This window comes from Takifugu rubripes, chromosome 18, assembly GCF_901000725.2.
Source record: "Takifugu rubripes chromosome 18, fTakRub1.2, whole genome shotgun sequence".
Lineage (NCBI taxonomy): Eukaryota > Metazoa > Chordata > Actinopteri > Tetraodontiformes > Tetraodontidae > Takifugu > Takifugu rubripes.
This window is the reverse complement of record NC_042302.1, coordinates 8,361,699-8,386,443: the sequence shown is the minus strand read 5'-3', so window position 1 is coordinate 8,386,443 and position 24,745 is coordinate 8,361,699. Positions and strand designations below refer to the sequence as shown.

At 51.7% G+C, this 24,745-nt stretch overlaps 1 protein-coding gene and 1 long non-coding RNA gene across 3 annotated transcripts in view; both read left to right on the top strand.

Annotated features, from left to right (window-relative positions):
- The window catches only part of tafa5a (TAFA chemokine like family member 5a), a 72,417-nt gene that overhangs the window by 12,233 nt on the left and 35,439 nt on the right, over positions 1-24,745 (top strand). The window contains exon 1 of one of the 2 annotated variants that reach the window (XM_029825553.1): positions 13,324-14,627. The exons of the other annotated variant lie outside the window; for it this stretch is intronic. Within the exon in view, the coding sequence (XP_029681413.1) occupies positions 14,537-14,627 (91 nt within the window). The 5' untranslated portion in view covers positions 13,324-14,536. Of the gene's footprint in view, positions 1-13,323; positions 14,628-24,745 lie in introns of those variants that run through there. 2 annotated transcript variants of the gene reach the window in all.
- LOC115246620 (uncharacterized) lies at positions 9,745-12,424 on the top strand. The gene is made up of 2 exons (XR_003885733.1): positions 9,745-9,993; positions 10,083-12,424. It is a non-coding gene; the product is annotated as an uncharacterized lncRNA (long non-coding RNA).

The window sequence follows — 24,745 nt, the reverse complement described above, 5'->3', positions numbered from 1 at the left end:
CCCCCCCCCCCCCCCCCCCCAGGTCTTAATGAATCAGCCAGATTGTGATGGAGGTGGTGCCCTCAACCTGCTGTCATTTCTCATTATTTTTGACAGTAATTATCCAACAAAAGCTATTTCCCCCCATCGTATAATAACCTGCGTAACCTCCCAGGTGTTCCCGCTCATCGTGGATCTAAAATCTCCGATCCTTCACCATCAGGAATAACGTTTTGCCGTTACATCCTGGGACCACTGTGGGGGCTAAAGCTACTGCCCAATTTACTTAAACTCTGTCTATTCTGACATTTCTTAGCGGAGGGGACCATAATTAATATATCATAATTTGAGACAAAAGGGGAAAAGAGCTATAAATAAGGATCTGGCTGGGAGCAGGCGGGAAGAGGATCTACAGAGGAGCAACAAAGGGAAGTAAAGACAAGTTTAAGCCCTGAAGTGACATTACTGGGTCACACTATTATTATACACCACGGGGAGCGTGACTGCACTATTGTTTTCTTTTTTAATATGACTGTAATGAAACAGTGCTGGGTCAGGTGAATACTTCTGTTTCGCATCACAGACGTGGCCCCCTGCTGAGTCGCTCTGCGCGCCTGTCAAAAATCATGTAGGAATTCATTTTTCGTTGGGGAAATTAATGGGAGGATAGCGTCGATTTCCAAATGAAAACAAAGATCTGACGCGTTTGTGTCGCATCCACATTATTCCAAGTCCTCATCACAATCCTCTTGGAGCCCCCCCCCCTCCCCCAAGAACCTGTCAAGTTACCCACCGAGGAGCTCAGAAGCGCATTGAAGAGCCTCTTGCCTCAGTGCCGATCAATTTTCTTTGTGATCAGCCGGGCTTGATGAGATAAAAGAGTCTGAAAATGTTTTAAAGGCAAAGCTGCTTCCCTCGCGTCTCCCCAGTCGCCTTTGAAGGCTTTTTTTTCTCCCCCAGCTCGCTTGTCTTCTGTTGACGGTGATGAGGGTGCACAAGTGGGCTTCTTGGTGTTTCCGGAGCCGTGGCAGGAGGCAGGGATTGGCTGCCATGCAAGATGCTCCTCCTGCATCTTCTCAGACCCAGAGACCGAAGCCACGTCCGAGAGCTTTGCTGTCAAATGCTGAGAATCTCTCGCTTATTTACAAAGTTCCTGTTTGAGGCCTCCAAAATTGCGTCCTCTCGAATCCAGACGTGGCTCGGGATTCAAACCTGTTTGGATGGCGGCCGTCCGACCAAGAGCCAGGCTGCAGCGTTAGCCGCCGTTGCTGGCTGCAGCGTTAGCCGCCGTTCCTGGCTGCAGCGTTAGCCGCCGTTCCTGGCTGTAGCATCAACCGCGGCTTCTGCCAAGCGAACAGGATTTCCCCCTTGGCGGGTGGGCTGGCCAGCGTCTCGGCGCCCCGCGGCCCTTTGAAGTGACAGGCCACCTGAGTATCCAGAGGGGACTTTCTGTGGATCTGATCCCTCGCACAGAGTCGCCAGGACATAAATCCACACATATTTATGCAGCCATATCCGCACCAGCAAACGCAGAATCTGCTCAGGCTCAATCAGGCAGCTGTAAAATATGATCCAGCCCCGTGTCCAGCGAATACACGCAGGCCTGCATCTGTGCAGCCGGCGCTGATAAAGGCCACACGAGACGCTCCCAGAGAGCACCTGGCTCTGTGGTGATAAAGGAGCGGGTCGACGCTCCCAGCGCATCCAGGACGGGGCCAGGAAGGGAAGAATGAGGTCTACTGGCAAAGACGCTGAGGGATAAGAGCGAAGTGCAACCAAATAACCGGGACGATCGCATCGATTCCTTTTTTACATTTAAAATAAAGCACTTGCTCCTGAGAAGGAAAGTTTATCCAAAGTTTCAAGAGAGTTTTGAATTCATCTTGGCTAAACTATAGTAGAAAAACGCGTCTGGACTGAAAAAAGTGAGCGTGCAGCTGTTAAACAGCCATTTCTCATGATTGACAGCAGCAGCAGCCGAGTTTTCTCCGAACGGCCCTGCGAATCGACGCCTACCTGCCTTTTAATGCTCAATAAATCATCACAGGCACCTCAAAACACAACACATTCAGCCCCACAGCTCCTATTTGCTCATATTTGAAGGGAGGGCTTCGTACGTTTGCGCATTCATGGTGGTCTTTATTCTGCAAGCAATTTGGAAAATATGTTCATTCCTGAGTTATTTATCAGCCTTCCAGCAGCTCGTTTTCCAAATGAACGGCAGCGCAGCTCGAAGCTGAAAATGAGCAGCAAACTTAGAGGCACCTGAACACGTCATTTGGTGATAATGCCAAAATTTGGCTGGAATAATGAAAAGGATATGAAATTTCTAGCATTAAGCACATGTTACATTTTGGGGAATTGTTGCTTTTTGCCTTTATCGAGACAAATCCAAGACGGAGCTGAGAGAAACAGGCTTCTGCAGCACATCAGAAATGATTATTTAGTTTTTATTGACGAGCATAGAAAATTTAGTCGATACCACATGTGTCAAACCCAAGGCCCTCGGGCCGAAATCTGGCCCACCACTTCATGTCATGTGGTCCGCTATATGAATTCATATTTGTCTTAAAACATGATTAAAACTGTCTTTAGAGTTAGATTTTTGCATTGATGTAAATGCATGTGCAATATTTGTGCTCTTGAGTAAAGAATAATTACACGCACAGCCACTTTTTAACGTGAGTAATTACACTGATACAGTTTTACGGTGACAACCAGCCTTCTGAGGACACTTATGAGGCCTTGAGTAAAAAAAAGACAACAACTCCAGAATACTAACACGTTAAAAATACACAGAGAAATTCAAAATAAATTCATAAAAATGTAAATCTGCATCTCCGCTCTGAGTCATGAAAAGCACCCGAACCTCCATCCTTTCGATGAAAACACACTGAATAAGTTGCTGGAAGAGTTTAATTAATGGCCCCTCTCTGGCAAGTGTTTTCCTGCGTGATTTAAATAACGCTCCGCCTCAGAATTTGCAAATTGACAATTATAATCATTGCCTGGAGGGGCAAAAGCTAATGATTTGAGCTCGTTTTATTGTGGTTAATTCCAATTTATGTTTTGAAGATGACAGGGTCTAATTGATTAGCTCTAATCAACTAATTGTCTGAGTGGCCTTGTTCGCAGCAGCGCTGATGAGGTCACGCTCGTGGGGGCTTCAGGTGGACTTTACTCCTCCTCTTCCGGGCCGCAGCGCTCAGATCGATAACGCCACGAACGGTTGAAGAGATTAAGAAGGAGGGGATGAGAGGCACAAATAAAGGCGGCACTCGGTGGGAAGTATCACGGAAAAATGCAGCGGATTTAATAAAATAAAAAGACAGTCAGAAGAGAGACGAGACTCCGAGAGATAATCAATTAGCACTTATCAAAAGCCTCCACCGCAATGCTGAGCTCTTAAAGGGACTTCAGCAAAATGCCCCCCTTCCTGCCCACTGAGGGCAAAGCGCTACACCGGCGAGAGCTTCCGCCGTCGCCATGGTAATCCAATTGTCTGTTATTGATAAGCTCGCAGCAGCCCTCCTTTAGCCACCACTGGGAGCCTTAATGGTCTGGACGGTGAGGTGGGAGCTAATCCGCCGGGGAGAGCAGAGAAGAAGAGAGAAGAGCAGATTTCTCGTTTGGCTGATGAAATGATTAAAATCTGGTTTCTTCCATCCCTTAATTTTGTTAGCATGTAGCCGCGACCGCGTCTCGTTTCTAGAGCCCCAGGACAAGCACAATAACCGAGGAATATGAAATACCGCGATGCTGCTAATTAGCTCTGATCTACAGCCCCATTCCCACCAACATTTGTTGCTCTGTTTTTATTTACAGGGTAAAAACAAACTCCTGGAAATCTGTGTGTGTTTCCACTGCCTCTCAGAGTTCTGGAAAAATTGTCCAACTCTGGCTGGTGACACGTGGGGGGGGCAGGATCTCTCCCTGTCCTGTTTGGGACCCCGAGGAGGTGGCGCTGCTGATATGTGCTTCAACCACTGAAGGTCATGAGTTCTAACCCCTCTCCGCCTTTTTCCCATCTCTTTCCTCGATCCCTTCCATCCTCTCTGCCTTCCGCTGCATCACTCTCATCCGGTAGTTTATTTCTGGACCGGCCCTCATTAGCGCCTGGAACCGGTGGCGTGTCGTGAGCAGTTGGTCTAACGGGCGGCAGATGTTTACTCGGTAAATCACAGCCTACTTACTTTGATTATAGGCTCTCGCCGCTCCGAGAGGAACGCGCCGACGGGCTTTAAGGCGTGAATTCTAAGTAAAGCCGGTCAGCTGAGTGCTGCTCTGTGGTAGAGATGATGTTTGCTTCAAGAATAACAGTTGGAATAAAAATCAATATGGCCGCTTAAGTAAAGGAAGGAATGGAGGAAACTGTGTTTTACCTTCAACCGCCTCCAGTAAATGTCACACGTGTGTTTAACCAGCCTTTCTCTTCCACTCTAATACACTTTTAGAGCTTTTATTTGACAAGAACTCTTTCTTTTCCCTCCGCGATGGCGTCTGGATCACTGCCAGAGGGCTTCATAATCAGCAAATGTGATGTTTTTATGTGTCCTGCCATAAATCACATCCTGGAATAGACTATTGCACTCAGAAGAAGTTCTGACGGGACCAAGAAAAGGCCGACATTTCGGAGGCTTCGCTGTCTCAATGTGCTGCATTTATCTGGTGTTTGTCATCAGGGAGATTTCCCTCCTTTTTCTGTGAGACATCAGCACATTCCCCATCAGAGAGGCTGATATATGGCCCCAGGTTTTTTGGGGGGGGGAGTCGGCATAAACGGTTCTTGATTTAAACTGATCAGCTGCATCAAATGCAACATCTCATATTCGCATCGTTTGAAGGCTGAAATGTGTGTGTGTGTGTGTGTGTGTGTGTGTGTGCGTGCGTGCGTGCGTGCGTGTGTGTGTGTGTGTGTGTGTTCATTTGCATGCATGAGTGTGTGGCAGCCAAGCAGGCAGTTGGGCATCATGCTGCCACTGTATCAAACAGCAGAGGAAGCCAAACACACTTCCGTTCCACACATGAAACGAGGCAGGATGAAGGAGGAGTGTGTGTGTGTGTGTGTGTGTGTGTGTGAGGGGCGGGGGTGGGGTTTGGGAGACTGGGAGGAGGGGCGGCCAAGTAGCCCACTGAGACTGCCAGGCACCCGACGTCCCGGCACAGATGGATCCCAACCTTGTTCAACTTGTGTGTTTTTGTTGTTGTGGTTGTCAGTGTTGTTGGTGGTGGAGTGTGTGTGTGTGTGTGTGTAGGTGTGTGTGTGTGTGTGTGAGCAGGTACCCAAAAACAATAAAACATGATTCGGACAGACTGAAGCAAGTGTTTTTCTGCTTTTTTCTGGAGGAAAATCACTTCCTGCCCATCTGCAGTAGGAACGTCTGACATGACGTCATCTGGAAAGCACCTATGCGCAGGAATACCCGTTTCCACTAGGTGGCGCTGTAGGTGAACAGTGCTGCTTCCTCAGTTTTCCAGGATGCCGAACAACACAGACAGACATGTGACTCTCTTCTGTCTGTCTTGTGTTCTTCAGCTGCCCAGAAAACTGTGCCACTTGTGTCGAGGGCGTAGCAATTTATGTTTGTATGTTAGCTCAAAACAAGCATTCAGGCTAGCACGGTAGCATACATGCTAATCCAGGCTAACAAAACTCCAGACCCACTGAAAGTTAATGTCCGAGTGAGATTGAGCTTATTAATGAAACAGCGGTGTTGTTGCCAAACTTAGATTGAGGCGTGTGTGTGCATGCACGTCTGCGTGCACGTGTGTCTGTGCACGTGCTCAGGATTTGCTGAGATATGGCAGAAATGGAAATGTGATTGGAATGCAGATGCTCATCCAGAAAGCTCATTTTTATGCTTTTGTTTACACTTCCTGCATTTAAATCGAATAAACCAACACTGGAGTGTGTGTGTGTGTGTGTGTGTGTGTGTGTGTGTGTGTGTGTGTGTGTGTATGTAAATATTTATGTAAATGCTCGGTGCTGCTGTGAAACATCGCCACTGCCCTGCGAGCATTTTGGGACCTACTTGACATGCAAACGCATCAGTCAGGCCTCGACTCGATCGCGCTTATTTTTAAAGAAGCTCTCGCAACGCGAGTGTTTGTCTCCCGATTCCCTCGCCCCCCCTTCGCTTTTATCCGCGTTCCTCTCCTTCAGTCGATCCGGCGAATGATCGCCCATGTGAGCATTTACAGGGCGGCGCTCTTCGCCCAGATGTGCAGGCGGAGCAGCACACAAGGTTGCAACCTGCGTGAGTCAAAGACACCCTTTAACATATTCATCATCACATCTCGCCTTCACACACACACACACACACACACACACACACACTTGGAATAAATCCCTGATAATCATCTCCTATTGTAGCTGCCAAGGGCAGAAAATGTCTGCTCAACTTTCTGTTGAAGGCTTCAAGGTGCAGCCCAATGTTTTCTTTGATGAGCGCACGTGTGTGTCGCGGGTGCACGTGGGGCAAACGCGCGGCACCCCTGCAAAACTAATCTCATATCTACTTTTTCCTGCCGGGAGATGATGTGCGCGGCAGCCCTGGAGAGCAGAGGAGGCGGGGGGAGAATTGGAAGGGGGATAAAATCATATCTACCTCTTGTCACCGACTCAATTCTCCGCATGTTAGCATGCGTGCACGAGCCAGCGCGTGTGCACGCGTTACGGCGTGTAAATCCCAGAGAGGGCGGCGCTGAATGTTTTCATTCACACGCCAAAGTTGCGGCAGATTCCGCGTCCGGAAACGAGCGTCATCCATCCTCCATTCGGGCTCTATTTGCCCTTCAACTAAAGAGCCTCTCGAGCATATGAGATGGGTGGGAGTGTTTTTTTTTCCCTCTTTCTATTCCTCCTTTTGAGGTTTCAATTTACAACACTGCACGGGTGGTGCCGTGCCCCCCCCCCCCCATCCGCGCTGTCGGAGAGGAGATGAAGATGGAGCCCTCGCATGCCTGTAACGGAGGATAATGGGATTCAAGGCCATATTTCACTGGTGTAAAGTGACAAAGCCTGGATGGAGCTTGGCTTGATCCTGCTTTCGAGTGGTGTTGGGGGGGAGTTTGAGCCCTCAAGACACCAAAGGGGTGTTGAGCGGATCGGTGTTGAGCCTCGTCTTCATCCCTCTTTGCCTTCATGTTTCCATGTCGGTTGTTTCTACCTGCCCCTCTCATCCCGCTCCTCACCGTGGGCTCGTTCCACTGTGTCTGCAGCCGTTTCCTCCTGAACGAGCGTCTCATGTTGGGTCACTGGAGCCCAGCTTCAATACGCTCCTCTTATCTTGCTATCGTGTCCATATGGTGCTGTTGTGCGCGGTGCTGGCAGGCGCCATCCTCACCGATGCGTTACTTAGGCTGCGTTCACAATCACAAACGGGTCCAATGTTTCCTTACGTGACCTCGGGCACCTTTCATCTGACCTTCGCGTCTCCTCACGCAGAGATTTAGGGGTCAGTCTGGCCAAAAATGGCTGAAATAAAATGTTTGAACAAGCTGTTGAGGCTAATGTAGGAAGCTGAGGAAGGAGGTGGAGCTATAAAGACATCTGAAGGTCGCCTGAACTAAAGCAGCTATCTGCAGCATTAATGATCAAAAGTTCTTTCATGGTTTGGTATTTTGGATGTGTTTACTTGTAAAACTGTATATATTATATTTCAGAAAAAGCAGGATGCTAGCTAACTGGGGAGGAACTGCGCAGTCCTTTCATCTTTTGTCCGATTTTGTCCTTTTCTCCTCCACTTACAACGACAAAGACAAATCAAGGTGACTAAAAGCTTCAGAAAAGGGAGAGATTCTTCTTGTCTTTGACTCCAGTTGCGTCCATGACAACCTTGCTACCGTTCGCTCTGTTCCTCAATTGAATTTGAGGCCAGACGGGACGCAGCCTCACCCCCCCTACAAAAGCGCCTTGTTTTTCAATTTTGGCCGTATAGCCTCTCATTTTCTTGCCGATACACGTAGATGGCGTGCGTCTCCTTTCTGTTGAGAAAACTGGGAAAGGCGTGCTTCCGTGCATGTGCGTGCATGTGCGTGCATGTGTGTGTGCATGTGTGTGGATGCGTTCTCACGTGTGACACATTTAACACCAAAATACTCATTATAGTGGGGCTACGTGTGCGAAATGGGGCCAGTAGATGAGTCATGAATTATGTCTGTGAATGTACCCGCAAAGATGGAAAACCAGGCTCTGTGTGTGTGTGTGTGTGTGTGTGTGTGAGTGAGTGTGTGTGTTAAATGATTCTTCACATCAGCCATTTTATTGCTTCACACCTGATTGATTCAGATCATTTTCTGTTTGCAATTGAAAATAACAGCACCCCCCCACCCCCCCCCCCACAAGCCCGACCAATCAGGGCCCTTCATCTGTCTCCCTGCGATGGAGCCCTGGCTAACGCTAACGGCCAGTGGTTTAGATCCTCTGATTTGGCCCCAAGGACTCTCTTGAAACAACCTTGATGACTTGCTTTGATTTCGGGCTTGTATCTTTTACATCCTCTGCTTTGATGTCTGCTTTCGTTCCTTTGATTTCTCCCTTTATTTTCTTTGATTCTTTGCTTTGAATTCTTTTATTCTTTGATGATAGACATTAGAATGGTTAGCCTGTCTTCTAATTCTGCCCTCTGAACACCTGTGCTGTTCACCTGTGCTGTTCACCTGTGCTGTTCACCTGTGCTGCTCACCTGTGCTGCTCACCTGTGCTGTTCACCTGTGCTGTTCACCTGTGCTGTTCACCTGTGCTGCTCACCTGTGCTGCTCACCTGTGCGCCCCCGAGACGAGCTCGTCTGTATGCGAGCTCACATACAAGGTCGAGTGCATTTAAGAGGTCACCTAAGGTCAGCGACCCCCCCCACCTGTAAACATCTGACGTAACCGTGGTGAAAGGAGCTGACGCTTGTTGAGTCTGTGTTTTTATCCACTTCTCTTCCGATTGGGAGTCACTTTTTCTTCCTGAGGGCTTTGAATGTTCCGTCCTGGGAGGATGATGAGCTGCAGCTCCGCCCTCAAAGGGAAACAGGAAGCAGCAAACTGGGTGATTTTAGGCTTTTTGAGACTGAAGAAAATAGTTTTGCTCAATGCTGCTACAGCAGCACGACACCTCCTCCTCCAGGCTAGTTTAGCTTCCTTAGCGTAGCGACGGTGCTATCTGCAGGCCCTGTGCGGCAGCGCTTGCTAACGTTTAGCCTTTTGGCCCAGGCGTGTGAACCCGCTCACGTTGCCTATGGACGGCGTACATGTGTGAATACACCTCCTCTGCATGGACAACGTTGAGTTTTGGGATCTGAAGTTTGAGTTCAGACCAAAGTGAAACAAGCAAACGGTCAAAAATGAGGCACTTGGAAAATTCCTGTTGGACTTTTGAAAAGAATGAAACTGCCTCTCGTGGTCATCGAACATGTTGCTGAAAGACATGAAAGGACTAAAAGCAGAAAAAAAGGATATTAAAATGAGTGATCCCCCCTCCAGCCGCATGATTAAACTGAAGATAAATCACTGGAGCAAATATTGATGGGAAAGTGACCAAACCTTCATTCCAGTCCAGCTCACATGTGTGTGTGTGTGTGTGTGTGTGTGTGTGGGTGTGTGTGTGCAGACAGGGATTACTCAGATCTGCTTCATTTCATTTCAGATGCAGCGGGATGAAAAGATGGAATATCGGATTTAACATCAAAGGTGAACGTATGCAGTGTGATGTGGGGTGGGGTGGGGGGGGGCGATGTGAGGTGGGGGGGGGCTGCACAAGAGCGGTCAGATGGTCAAGAGGGTCACGTGATCTTTGATGAGCTTCTGATGAGTCTGGAACAAAGTGCATGGTTTAGCATCCATCATTAGGCAAATTGAGGAAATCGAGGAAGCTGATTGGCTGCTGGTGCTGGTGATGACGCAGAGCCCATATGGCGGCGCCGGTTCTGTTCGTTGGGAGAGAGCAGGGCTTTCCACGTGGAACTCTCCAATTCTCCGGAAACAGGAAACAGGAAGCAGGAGCGAGTCACACCCACTCAGCTCTGGTCAGTGTTAAGGCGTCCAAAAAAAATGAGCTAAACAATCGTTGAGAAACGCCATTTCGTAATATTTTCCGACCAATCTAACGTTCCAGAAAGAATGAACTCCCCTTCCAGGCCGTCGTCCGCATGCGACGCTCGTCGGAGGAGTCAGAAATCTCTAATGAATCAAATAAACGGGATGCAGCCGGTAAGGCGGGTGATTCATGGCGCTTCGCTAGCACTTAACTGGTAACTAATGGTAGCGAGCCAGGTGAGCCTTGGGAGCCAGGGGATGATGGATGATTAAAGATCAGGCAAATGAAGACTAAATGGAGAGGAAGCTCCCGGATGGCTGAACATGGCTGCTTGTTTTTATTCATCTATTTCAGGCTTTTTTCCCTCCCTCTCTCCCTCTTCCCGACTCGATGAAAGAGGCTTAGCGGCGCTCAGGAGAGCGGGTCTATCACCCTGGTTTTGATATTGCCTGTCCTGTAATAACACTTAATTAACTCTGCATTGTGCGTAGTTAATAATGAATAACGGGGGGAGCCGCGTTGCTTCTGCCTGAGTGACGTCGTCTCTAATTGGAAAGACGCACGTTTAAACATTTAAGGTGTTTAGGTTGAGATGAATTTTTCATCACTTGCGTCGACGGTGTGTGAAGATTTCCTGTGAATGACGCTAACGTCGCGCGGGTCAAACGTTTTTAGCGTCCTATTTCACGTTTAAAAATGCACTAAAGTTTATGAGGTGGAAAATTATCCGACCCCCCCAGCGTGCAAATATTTCTTTGATGCGGCGGCGGAACGTGACAGATGTCTGAGGTGATGTGCTTCCTGGTAGACGCTTTGTTCCTGCCGGGTGGGCGTCGGGAGACTGGCAACAAGCTAAATGAAACATGGTGCGTGTCAAATTAAAGAGCGGGAAAATGGCAGCAGCTGTAATATGGGGGGGTTAAAGAAGTTAGCGACGACGCGCGCCCACGTGCAACTTTTTAAAAATCTTAGCCTCTTTGACCCGTCAGCATCATTTGGGAAAGCTACATGATCCTTTATGTGGCTAAAATGATACTTAGCTTGTCTTTAACAGGCTAGAAAACACATTGGAAAGCTAATTGAAGCTAAATAAACTTTCACATAAGGGCCAAAAAATGTGATACTTTCACAAGTGTCGCAAATAATGGGTGATCATTATCGTCGGACGGCCACAAATCATCGCTAATTAAACGGTTAGTTGTTAGTAGTTGTTTTGTCTGTTACTGTTGTGCTTGGCTACGATGCTAATCGGGATTCTTGGCCACGCCGACTGACATGTGTTTGGTGGCAGCAAAGGAGTTGACAAGAACAGCATCAAAGCAACATTCTTTATTCATCAAAGAAGCTAATTCTTTTTTTGACTTTTGTCAGACATCTTTTGTGAGCAGTTCCTGGCTCGGTGCCGCTGAAGCTACGTCACCCCAGCGGCCACGTTTGTTCATCTATTAGCCAGAAGGATTTCTCATGCAGACGGACAAGGAGGAGGTTTAAGTCAAGGTACATTCGACTGGGGTGCAGTTAGCGCTGTGCTAATCGTGGGGCAGGAGGTGTTTCACAGCGCAACAGCAGGGAAATTTTTGATCCGTCCCAAACATTATGGAAGCCATCTTGGCGGCGGCGAGTCCTATTCTCCCGTCTGATTTAGCCCCGCTTCAAATGTAGCGGCTGTGGGAAATAATGGGAACCGCGGCGGATGTGGAAGCTTGAGGCCATTACTCAGGGGTTCTATTGGCCTGGACTCAGCTCTGGCGTCCAGCCAGTGACCTGCACAGAGGACAAAGGCGGCAACGCCTCCCCTGGCTGCTGGCAAAGAGACGCGGCCATGAGGGGGCGGCAGCAGAGCGGAGAAGCTGACGGAGGAGACGAGGCAGCAGCGTAGGTGGGTGGTGCGAGGACGCAGGGAAGGATACAGGTTAATCACTCACGGGGGGGAAAAGGAGGAAACAAAAGGAAAGTTGGCTCCTTTTTTTTTGGAATCAAAGAGGAAGTAAGCAAACACGCGGAAGTTTAACGGTCCGGACAGAGTAATTAGGAATGCTAACGGAGCCAGTGTGAGGTACAGCGGCTAACATGATGGTGCAGAAACGTTCTGAAGTGATGCGAGAGCTCATAAATTCGCCAATCTCGATCTCCCTCTAGTGGTGGGAGGCAGTAGGACACCAGAAGGTTCTTATCACGCTGGTGAAAGCTCCGATCTCATGATTATGCATTTTTTCAATCGATCAGTTGTTTGATACCTTGAGAACTTGTGATAAGTGATGGGATGTTGGTCATTTAATCCCGACATCAGGATTTTAGTTTGAGTTTTAGCATTCCATACGCTCCCATGCTATCGGCAGCTCGCTGTTTTGGCCCTAAATAAAGGAGTCGAACCATCCCTGCACGTCTAGACCACCGCGACAGCTGGAATTTAAAAGAAATAGTAAAATCCTGTAATATTCACTCCATTCTCGCGCCGCACAGTCACATTTATATGCTAAGCCTTGGGCGCGCTGCGGTGGTCGCTTCACGCCGAGCGAATCCAGTGTCTGGAATGTTGATTCCCGCTTTAAGAAAAACCTAATTATTGGAACACTCCATTTCCTCGTCGTTACACAAATGCCACCTTAAACCGCCGCCATTCCGCAGCCCCGGCATCTGGTCCCAGACTGTTTATAAAGGTCCGACATGGAAACCTTGTGAATGGTTGTAATTGGCTCCTCCGGCAAATCAAACTGTGTCACTGCTCTCTTGGCATTTCAACAGCTTCTTAATTAGCTTTGGTGTGACTGAGCAGAGTTCCACTCCCTTATTTAGCTGCTGTGGCGCCCGTTCTGAAAATGGCGGGAAAAGATGAGCCTCCGCAGCCCCTGCGTGGACGTGGGCGCTCGGCTAATTGCGTTGCGCTCGTTGGATGCAGCATCCGCGGTCCGTGAAGAGCAGAACAAGACTGATTTAAAGCCCAACCTCTCAGCGCCGCGCGGTCTGGCCAACAGAGACCGTTATCGGCTAATTAGCGCTGGAAGCTGCGGGGCCCAACCTCCGTGGCCCCTCGATGACAGCTTTGAGTGGCGCTGTCATTTGCTTGCGTCATCAATTAACAACGTGTTTTGGGCCATCTGAGTTTCCAAGCGCCAACTGACCATCCGCTTCGGGGGGGTTAAAAAAACGGAATCAACGTTTCAATTTGCCTCCCTGGCTGCCTCCCACACCCTGTGTATCCAGCATACAGGCACAAATAATGCGGCTTCAATCGCTGCGCAGCATTAGCGCTCAGCAGGGACGGGAGAAGGGGGATTACGCCATTGTTCCAGGCCCTCCTCCAGAATCCTGATACGCCTTTACGACATGGAGCTGCGAACAGAGCGGTCGGGCTTTCCAAGAATGTGCAGCTGCTTCATATTTTTATGGATGGAGCATGATGAAATTTAAGAGTACACATGAAATCCCTTTCTGCGGGTGTTGACTATCCTCCCGAACGGAGCCCCGGGCTGGGCTGACCGCAGCCGGGTCTGGATCGTTTCGGTTTGGTCCGCGTGATGGAAACGCAGCAGAAATCTGAGAGTGTGTTCTCACACAGCTCTGCTGGATCAGCTGCGCGGGGAAAGTTGAGATTTTATTACTAACTTCATTATTTTCCCCTCTTGTCGAAGCGGCCGCGGGGCCCCTTCACTTATTTATCAGCGGCAACTTCCGTTTATAGCAGCAGCTTCTCATGCTTTGTGGCAGCAGCGGATTATTTGGGGGAACTGTGACGTAACCTGAAGCTAAGCAGAGTGAAAACAGATATGAGAGGGAGAGAGAGAGAGGATGATGATGGTGACTGACGAGCGAGGGACCTGCGCAATCTGGTTTTTGGTTTTATTTTAAAAACAAAACTTGATTTTCAGTGGCTTTAATTTAGAAATAAAGGCGCCATGGGACAAGATCGACGATCCTCCAACAGACGCGCGTCTCTGGAAGCTGTACCTGCGCGTAAATGACAGGGGTTGCATTGGAATAGAGGGAGAGAGAGAGAGAGAGAGCGAGGGGGGGGGGGGGGAGTCTGCCAGGGGAGCGACTCCGGCTCCAGCACTCGGCTCCGTCTCTCCAGCAGCAGGGGGGGAGAGATGTGCGTAACATGCAGCGGGAAGCGGTGATCATCGTCTGCGCGCCGCATCGCCGTGGATCGCCGTGGATCGCCGTGGATCGCCGTGCGCACTCAACCACAAAGACGCGCAGCAGCGCGCTCTGACGCGCCCAGGACGGCGGGACCGACAGCCACCCAAACACCCCTGAAGCCACGGGAGATGTCAGCCTCCTCGAGCCTGGCTGCGGGGCGAGAGCCCGCGTGTTGAGGAGCCACATCCGCACCCGCGACGGAGAGAGAGCTCTCAGTTATTCCGATTTTCCGAGTTGTCGCTCTGTCACATCTTAATCGGACTACATTTTTATTTTTTTTCTGGAAGGGGATGAATCCCGAGTCCCAGATTAGGGATCAGACGGTGCCCGCGAACTGAGGTGGAGCGCGTGTCTCTCGCCGTCTCGGTGCGCCACAAACCTTCGACGCCAAGATGCAGCTGCTCAGACTTGCGTGGGCACTGACCGGAGCGGCGATCTGCTGCTTCCTCATACTGCTCATCCACTCCCGCCTGCTCAAAGAAGGTAATCCCGCACACACCTCACACGCCACTTTGCGCGCCATCCCATAGTTCAGCGGAAGTTTCCCCCCTCGCGAAAATCTTGCGCGGCGGCCGCGGCACCCGTGGGCGCATGAGGACTTTTTTCTGGTTTCCGTGCACATTTCAGAGCCGCGGGGTTGGAAATCAGCTGCATTTTCACGATGCACGCGCAGGATTTTCCCGTTTTTGGAGGCGCGGATGATTGATTGGCGCTTGTTGTCGATGCGAAGAAGAAAAATGGGAGGAAAAAAGTGCATCAAACGCAGCAGCCCGGGGTTTGAGCAGAATACTGATTCGGTGTGGAGCTTTCTCAATAGATGGCACTAGAGTCTAGCTTTAGGGGGGTTCCAGCGGCTCCGAGGTCGCCGTGTTTCTGCTGTTTCCTGCCTCCCAACATGTTCCAGCGGCGGGATCCGCTTCGATCCCACTTCGATTCGTCGGCCAACGCGCCTCTCCCGGGCGGGCTCGGCGCTCCTGCTCCTCGTGTGTGTGGATCACACCGCCCGCGGGCAGGACTGCGGTTTGGCGCGTGTGGGGCAGCTTTTTTAGGGGGGTAATTAATGAGGTCTGCGTCTGCGGAATGTCATTTAATAACTCATCAGAAAGCAGACCCCACAGAGTTAGGATCCGGCGCCGCCTGCCTTCGGTTTGGAGGCAATAATTCCTCCCATAACAAGTGGAGAGGCGTCCGCGGGGAGATCCGCATGCAGAGGTTGAGCACATTTACTGCTCAAACCCTTTATGAAAGTCAAATGGTGCAAGCTGGGGAATTGTTGCCCCACCTGGCACACGAAAACAGCACTTCACATCGCGGTGAGACGCAAATACCCCGCAGCGAGCGGAGGCCTCTCCCCGCGCCGCCGCTCTCTCCCCGCGCCTCCGGCCCTGGGCAAATATTCAGGTCAAGCAGTGGCAAACACTCCTCTCACAGTGGCCAGTCCATGGCTGCATCGGGGGCACTGAGGGGGGGGGGCACGGAGAAGGAGAGAAAACAGTCTGTCAGCCAAAATTGAAGACAAGGGGAGCTCAGGACTCTGTCCTGGCACTTATCCTGAAGCCGTTCTGCGGAGTTTTAATTGACTGTGGCATGCTAGCTTTTCCGACAGAGGTCAAAACGAGGACTGTTGGCCGCACTGTATTGGGGGGGGGGGGGGAGTGCTGCTCAGGGCTGTGTTAATGTGTGGAGGCTGTTGACTGGCAACGTAATATTTCTGCCCTTCACGCCGCGCCCGCTAACCTGTATCGCGTTTCCACGCTTCGCCCCTCCTTTTGTGAACTTGACGCCCGGCGTTGCTTTTTAACTTGGCGGGGAGACGCTGACGGCCGCTCGGCGGAGAGTTCGCCCCGGTGTCGTGTGACTGAAAGCTACCGAACGGGGGGGGGGCGGGAGCAGCGTGCTAATGGGGCTGTAGATATTCTGACTCGAGGCTACACGGCTGGCCAAGGTCAGTCCCGGCTGGATGGACTAATAACACCAACTGATAAAAATGAATAGAAAGGACGGCGTTAACGGCGGCCTGTTGGGGACGGGGGTAACGAAAGGTGCACGCCAGGGGCCCTAAAAAGAGCGCTCAATTGTGTCGCACATATTCCTCCATATTCACGAGCTCGTCTTCAATGCTAACAGAGAAGGAGACGGAAACGAAGATTTCCATAATTCCGTCCGTAGAGTCGAGGAGGTTCCGATTGTGATGGGTCTAAAATAGGTGTCCCTGTTGGGTATCCAAAAATGCCCTGAAGTGTGGGGGGGGGGGGCAAGGATGGACTGGGAATCGCGTCGTGTTCAAATACTATGCATAAGGAATGCGGCTGACTTTTGTGCCATAATTCCTCACACTGTCCACTTCAATAATTCAGGCATTAGAGCGAGTCCGATTTCGCTCTCGGTCGGCCGGGATATTTGTCACATGACGCGAGGGGGTCCTGACGGGTTCGAGAGGGACGTCGGAGGTGAACCCGCAGTCTGCTGTAGCCAAGGATCTATAGAACCATGCAGATACGTTAGCATGTATTTCGGCCACTGCGGACGATGTAGCTGAGATGAAAGTTTACATTTATTTATAGGCGTTTATATAAATCATGAATAAATGATCCAGATACATCGCATAAAAACCGTATGGTGCATATTGTTGAATAATTGATCGATTTCTGCTCCTTGATGTGCGCTGGCTGAACTAATCAGCCGTAAGATCGAACGATCTGGGCGATTAGGACGGGGGGATCAAAACGGATCTCTGGCAGATTTAAAACCAAAGCACCCCCCCCCCCCCCCCCCCAGACACGCGCCCTCCCAGAACGTTCCTTTGATAATCCCCCGCGCCAAACAGCCCGGGCTCATTCCGCTAGCAGCGCTTTCATACATCAAAGATGTGAGGCTATTGTCTTAAAGTGGCCCCGTGGCTTCTTTACATCACTCATCACCCCCCCCCCCCCCCGACCCTGCGCACGCCGCCTCCGGGAACACACAGGTCACCCGCCTGGCTGAGGGCTGGAGCTATTGATCTCCGCTAGAACCGCAGGGCTCGCCGCGGCGGGGCCACGGTGACAGAGATGTGTGTTTTCATACGCTTGTCCTGACATCGGCCAACCCAAATCTGTTTTCAGTGACAGACGGAAGGCCGGGATGGGGGGGGGAATGGCACCCCCTCAGGCAGATTTGGGTCAAGCCGTGGCAAACGCTCGGTGTCAAGCACGTACGCGGCCCCGTGGAGAAAAGCGGCGCGCCGCCTCTTCAGACGTGAGTTCTGAAGGCGTCTCATGTCGCTCGCTTCAGAGGAGATTCTGCCTTCGCACTAGCTTCCCTTAAAATTCCACTGCGGGACGTCTCCGGTTATTCCCTCATCCCAGATCTGGATGACGCCGGTCGCCTTTGTCGGCGGGGCCTCGGTGGCTTATTGGGTCACCTTTACCGAGGGCTCGATTCATGATTCTGGCCATTAAACCCCCCTCAGATGTGCCTCTGGACGTGAGCTCGGTATTCCAACTGCTCCCGAGGCTGCTAATGCCGCGGCGCTGCTAATGCCGCGGCGCTGCCACCGCTGTCTACGCTCCCGCCTGCCAGCCTCTCCCTCCCTTCGCTGTGCCATTTTGTCTCTGCGTTTGTTTCCTATCGCACAGATTTCCGTCCCAACTGTTCTGTCCCGCCGCGCCATCTGCGTCTCCCGCGCAACGTCGGCGGCGCGCTAACGTAAACGTCAGCGGCGGTTTAATTACCGCCCTGACTCGGATATAACTCGCCAGAAGTAGTTCCTCCTTTCTGAGCATCTATTATTAATCTGCAGAAGGGAGGGACTTTAGGCAATTTAGCCTCGCGGCGCTGCTTCAGGCCCAAGTGACACAAATACAATATGCATGCATTCAATGCCGAGCTAATACCCCGTCGCTACACAGCGGCAATGTCGCGATTAGCACGTTTTCCTTGGCAAATCCTCAGCGGTGCTGAATCACTCACCGTGGTGGCGCGCCGGGGTAAACGGAGCAGCCGTCCGTGTTTAATCTGTTGCGGAGCGGCGTAAATTGAGCGTGATTTATCCTTAACGGTCACTATCAACTGTAATCCATACGGTGACGCATGATAATCAATTGTGTAAGTGATTCATTACTTAAAGGGTTTGTTAATTAATTCACTGGGATGAATCAATCAGCGTTGCAGCAGAGGACTGCGGCGCTTCCTCGCGGTCACCTGAACCTCCTGAGCGACCCGTGCCTCCGGCCTGCGGGGGTGCTCCTCAGCGGGTGTCAGGAGACACCAATATTTGCTCGTGACACCAGTTTTCACTCTTCCTATTGATTCTGGGACAGTAAAACTGCGCACGATTGCATCCAGTTTTCCCGAAGTCCTATTGATTTAGTTTTGGCAGCGCTGCCGGACGGGGAAAAATAGCAGCGGTTGGAGCCGGACTAATGAAAAGCCGGTTTGGTTCCAGCTCTGGTTCCCGCCGCAGAGCCTCGAGATCCGAGCTCAAAATGTAACGCTAATGCTAATGCTAATGCTATGATAGCGGCCTGGGCGCGAGCGGGGCCGCGGTTGGACAGATTGGGCTCTTTTAGATGTTCAGTATGGAGAGTGTGTGAAGGACCGAGTGGTTCTGAAGAACTGAAGCCGTATCTGTAATTAGAAGCTCAGCCGGCGAGCCTGCGCCGAGTGATAGGGCCGGACTCGAAATGAGTTATTGGAGGGCGCGTGTGCACGGGCACGAGCACGGGCACGAGCACGGGCACGAGCACGAGCGAGGGACGGGGCCTGTTGGGAGGACAGAGTCCAACCTGGGGGGGGGGGGGGGCAGGTCACGCGGAAGGAGGGCCGCTTGTTTGAGAGGTTCCGGACTAAAGAGGCCACATGTCTGGAGGCTTGTCAGCTAGGGGGGCAGGGAGGACCTTCCCCGGATCGGGGGGGGGTCCTGAAGGGGTGTCTCTTAAAGACCGCCGTCAAAAGACGGATGCAAAGTCGCTGTTTTGTCGGGACACCCGACACCCAAAAGGAAACGAGGCGGCGGCGCCGCCATAACCTGGTTCCAGACTAACGACTGAGTGACCAGCAGGTTGCCGGAGTCGGAAACTTCCACAGGTCGTTAAGGAAATGATGAGGGAGACGTGAGCCGAACCCTTCTGCGCTTTTCAGTCTGCGCTTTTCCGGCCGTGTCAAAAGCAGCGATGAGGTCGTCCCGCCGGTCGATCCGCCGCCGCGTCTCGCATCGATAGCTGCTTAAGAAGTTTGATCCCGCTCCTGATCACGGACGCGGCTCCGCCCCTCCCGCAGAGGCTTCGGCTTCATCTGTGAAAACCGCCGTCGGGTTTTTCCCTTCCCGCTCGACAGAAACGTGGGATTAATCCCGCACCAGATCGGCCGTCGTGCGTTAGCGTTAGCGTCAAATATTAGCGATGTTATGCTGCTCTGGCCTTGAGAAGCACTAATGGAGGCATCATGGATTCCAACGAGGCCGCCCCTCGCTTGGTCCCGGCTGGCGGATCGTGTCCGAAGCAATTCCATAAAGATCATTATTTCCCTTTTCCGGGTGTCCTGCCTCTAAACAAGATCCTCCTCCGCCCGCTCCCGTCGCGCCGCGCCTGCGGCCGGCGCTCTCATTGTCCAATTGAAAATGAATTAGAAAGGAATGACACATAATGAAAATCAGCGAGGAACATTGGCACGTCACATCCCCTTAGCCCCTCGCGCCCGGGAATAGATTGCTTGCGGGGTTCCGATTCTTCCAGAGTGGGAGAAAATGGGTTTGGCTCACTGTAAACGACAGGCCGTAACATTATGGGTCATCACAGGCGGCGCCGCTCGTTTATCTTCTAATGCCTGGACAAAAAAGGTGCTGACACGGACGTTAGCCGCGCAGCAGCGCGCGCTAAAGCAAAACACGTCGGCTAATCAGCGGTGATGGAGCTGACGAGCGCCGGGGCTCCAGAATCCAGCGGGATGCCGGTTTTATTCAAACGGCAGCGGGTTCCGTCCGGGAACTATTTTCAATTGGGAATCTTTGATCCGCGTAATTTAAAAACGAGGGTCGTGGAACCCGCCTGGAAAAAAAAAAAAAGAGTGATCGTGTCGTCAGGCAGGAATTCTGAACGCTGGAATCGGAAATCACATTAACGTCGGCAGCTAATTTGGATCTTTTTGGCCGCAGGTTGTGGAGGCCCGTGTTTAGAGTCCTGCCGCTGCGGCGTCGGAGCGAGGAGGCGGAATACAAACCTGCGTCATTATTGTTCTGCTCCGCACTGGGGGGGGGGGCTTTATTACCCCACCTGCGAGGGCTGTTTAGAGGCAGCTCATGAATACAGAAGGCTCCCATCTGCGCTGGTTCTGTACGGCTCAACCCTGCGGTTCTGCCTTAGATATCGGACGGACGCGGCGCTGTCGAGGTTCCACGCCTGCCCGGGATCCCTCGCCGCCCCCCCGGGATCCCTCGCCGCCCCCCCGAGCTTCCCCACCTCCTCCTTCATCGCCCCAGATGCGATACGCGTTTCTCCTATTTGCTATGCATTGATGTTCGTCGGCGCCAATATTGACTCTTCTCCGGTGGTTTTTTTCTTCTTCTTCGGAACGATACAAGGACGCGGTCACCCTCACGCGGGGGGGGGGGGGATATTTCAATAATAAAAGGGATTCAGCAGATGAAACATGCCCGACTTCCACATTTGCGTGCTGAACAGACAATAAATTATAGTTTGCAGGCTGTCGCCTCAGCTCAGGGAGCTCATTGGATCCAGAAAAACGGGGAGGAAAATGCCCTCGTTGATGTGGGGGGGGGGCATCGATGTGGAGGTCCTGTTAGTGTCGGTTACCTCCGGCGTGGCGCCGAGCGTCAAATCACTTTTCCGTGATTGGCACAAATGGGGGCGGAGTTTGAGGGGCCGAGCGTGTTCCTACAAGATGGATGGCAGCAGGTGTGTGTGTGTGTGTGTGTGTGTGTGTGTGTGTGCGCGCGTGTGCGCGTGTGTGTGTGCGTGTGTGTGTGTGCGTGTGTGTGAACGAAAGCATCTGTTGCTCCTCCTGCATGCCGGCGGCTCAATAACGAGACGTGTGACGCGTAGCGTCGACATGTTAGCATCATCCGCCATGTGACGCTGACAGAGGGAGATTCCAGTTATCGTCGGACAACTTGAGTCGATCTCTTTCTCTCTCTCTCACACACACACACACACACGCACACACACACACACACACACAGTTTGACAGGCAGAAAAAAAAGGCTGACCTGACATAATGGAAGCAGAGTAGCAGCGCGGCCAGTGACAGATCGGCCCTGATAACGTCTGATAGGGAAACAGAGCAGAACCACCCACCTGCCTTTTGGTTCAGGTGGAACCACTCCAGCAAATTGCCTCCTTAATTGATAGAGTTAAACTGGTGTGTGTGTGTGTGTGTGTGTGTGTGTGTGTGTGTGTGTGTGTGTGCTACAGGTGCTTCCACTAATGGTGGACACAGAAATCCGTCAGCTGGTAATGAAATAAGGAGTAGGGCAGGAGGAGGAGAGCAGGAGGAGGAGGGCAGGAAGAGGAGAGCAGGAGGAGGAGAGCAGGAGGAGGAGGGCAGGAGGAGGAGGGCAGGAAGAGGAGAGCAGGAGGAGGAGGGCAGGAGGAGGAGGGCAGGAAGAGGAGAGCAGGAGGAGGAGGGCAGGAAGAGGAGGGCAGGAAGAGGAGAGCAGGAGGAGGAGAGCAGGAGGAGGAGGGCAGGAGGAGGAGGGCAGGAAGAGGAGGGCAGGAGGAGTAGGGCAGGAGGAGGAGGGCAGGAAGAGGAGAGCAGGAGGAGGAGGGCAGGAGGAGGAGGGCAGGAAGAGGAGAGCAGGAGGAGGAGAGCAGGAGGAGGAGGGCAGGAGGAGGAGGGCAGGAAGAGGAGGGCAGGAGGAGGAGGGCAGGAGGAGGAGGGCAGGAGGAGGAGGGCAGGAGGAGGTGAGAGGGCGTAAACGAGTGGCTGAAGCGGGAGCGAGGGAGAGGCACAGGTCGCTCCCTCCGGGTTGCTTCCTTCAAAAAGGCTTTTGGGAATGGGGTTACCATGGCAACCGGGGTAATGGCGGCCCAAGATTGGTTGTGCTGGGAACCCACGCCACGGGTGAGTGAGCCTGAGCGCAGACGTGCCGACGCTCCGTGATGGAGGGGTCGGAGTTCAGGACGTGTGATGAAACGTGGCAGGAGGAGGCTGGAAAAACCTCCTGATGGTCTCTTCTAAACATCCCTCCTTCATTCCTACATTTCCCGGCCCCCTCGTGCTCGTGTCATCGTCTTCCTGTTGTCTCTGTTGTTGTTGTTGTTGTCTTTACTCCCTTTATCCATATTTTTAGTGGGTTTTTTAGGTAATTTTAATGCCTGTTGATCAACATTGAGGCTTTTGTGCAGATGTAGAATTCCTGCAGCATCCGAGGAGACATTAACTGTAAATATGTCCTAAATATGTTGCTACCAGATCTTAATGCCTTTCTAAGAATACTACATGTATACATTGACCCCACGTGCACTTTTTGTGCACGTTGCAGCGCTTTTAGTCCAGGGGTCAGTGGCTTTTAGTCACAATACTCAAAATAGCTCCATGATGCTGCTGCACGAGTACATGTAGCTAGTGTGTGTGTGAGTGTGTGTGTGTGGGGGGTGGGGGGGTGGGGGGTGTGTGTGTGTGGGGGTGTGTGTGTGTGGGGGGGTGTGTGTCCTAAATGTGCTGGTTGGAAGGGTTGAAAGACTCCGCAGGGATCTGTACACAGTTGTGTAATGTCTGTGCAAGCGTGTGTGTATACAGGCAGGTGTTGTGCATGTTTTCCTGCGTGTGTGTGCGTCTGTGTGCGTGTGTGTGTGTGTGTGTGTGTGCGTGCGTGTAAGAGAGCGCTTAACAATGAGCGTGGACCACAGAGGGAGGACGATGAGAGAGAACAAGAGAAATAATATAATAACAATATGAGCATCAGGTCCAGCTGAGCCCCCCCCACACACACACACACACACACACACACACACACACCCTCCATCTGTGACCGTGGACGGGCCAATCACAGCAGGAGGGGGGCAGGTGAGGGTGTGGGGGCGGGGCTGATGCCACCTGGGCTGATGTGGAGCGTGCGGACCAGCGAGCCTGGAGGAAAAAACTGGAGGAGTGCTTGAGAAGGCCGTGCACGTGCGTGCACGTGTCGCTCTGCACCCTGTGCTCAGGGTGAAATTTGTTACCAGGAACCTTTATTACCCGGAACCAGCTAAATTCCTGGTATTTTGTGTTGTTTTTCCACCGCATCTCTAAGTGCTGGATATTGACATAAAACAGAATTTGAAATGCTGCGATTTTATGACAAAAAGTCAATATTTTGAGAGTGGAAAAGCGGAGAGGAAACAAGTCCGAACGTTGAAGCTTGTAGAAGTGGGGGAAAAGGCTGAAGAATTCTAGGGAATTCCAGGGAATCTGAACAGGCTGGGGCGGGTTTATGTCACTTCCTGGCCACTCAGCTCAGCGTGGCTTTGAAGTTTGGCTTCAAAGCCTCAAATCCCAGAAGGAGCGCCACCTTTTGGCCCGACAGGAAGTGAAGGATACCCCAGTTTTCCTTTTTATCGGCTTGTTTCTGCCGCCGTTTGTGGCCACGATATCTTTTTCGTTAGCATGTGAATCGCAGCGTGTGCTAGCTAAGATGATCATTTAGCTCATCCTGGCTCCATATCCACATTTGCTTTGACCTTCAGCGCCTCCTGGGGACCAACAAGCTAAAGGCTGAAAGGCTAATTAGCCCCCGATCATTTTTGAGTTTCATCAGTCTGACAGTGACGTGATTGATAAAAGGCTTTGTGCTAACGATGATAGCTTTCTTGAGCATGTCGTTATCAATGTCACTGACTGATCATCTTTCCGATTCCCCCGCTGGAACGAGCCGAAGGAGCGCGCCGCGCCAAGCGACGCCACCGGTTCCTTCTCTTGCTCGCTGCAGTTTTCCCGTCTTGATTGCGGCTGATAGCAGGAAGTCGCTACGCAGGAAGCTCTTCGGAATTCCGTCACTCCCTCATTTCTCAGCAGCCGTCGCTGCGGCACATTTAGAAAAGATGCGACATTCGTAATGACGTTCACTTCGGGGAACGCTCCGCTTTCCCCTCCTTTTTGGACGCTAACATTTAGCCTAACGAGGGTTCGGAGGTGTTAGCAACAGCTTCCTGTTGTCACGGAGGCAACAGGAAGAGGAACAGGAGGCAACGGTGCCGTTTAGCTAACCTGATGAGCTCAACCAAAGGCTAGCTTATGAGATCGGGGTGGCCGCTAAGTAACCCAATTATATTTGCTGTGTGAGGGGGAAAAATGGCCTTGGGGGAACTTCCTGTATTCCCGGCCGCTCCCCGACTGAGCTTAATTTTCCGTGGGTTTTCTATTTACCGTTTAGCTCCGGCGTGTTTAGCCCGTTTTGGATTATAAAAGCGTTCCTGTAACAAATTATAAGAACAAACAGCGCGGCGACGACGCGTCGCTAATTAGGTCATTCCAGAGTTGCCGGAGGTCCGCGAGGAACGCCGCCAGCTCCAAAACTGCGTGGCAGGTAGCGGCCTCGGCCTCGCCGCCACCTTCACGCCTGACTTCAGGACGCCGATGGCGTCGCCAAAACGGCGCTCGTTAGAGTTTAATCACCTCTGCGATGC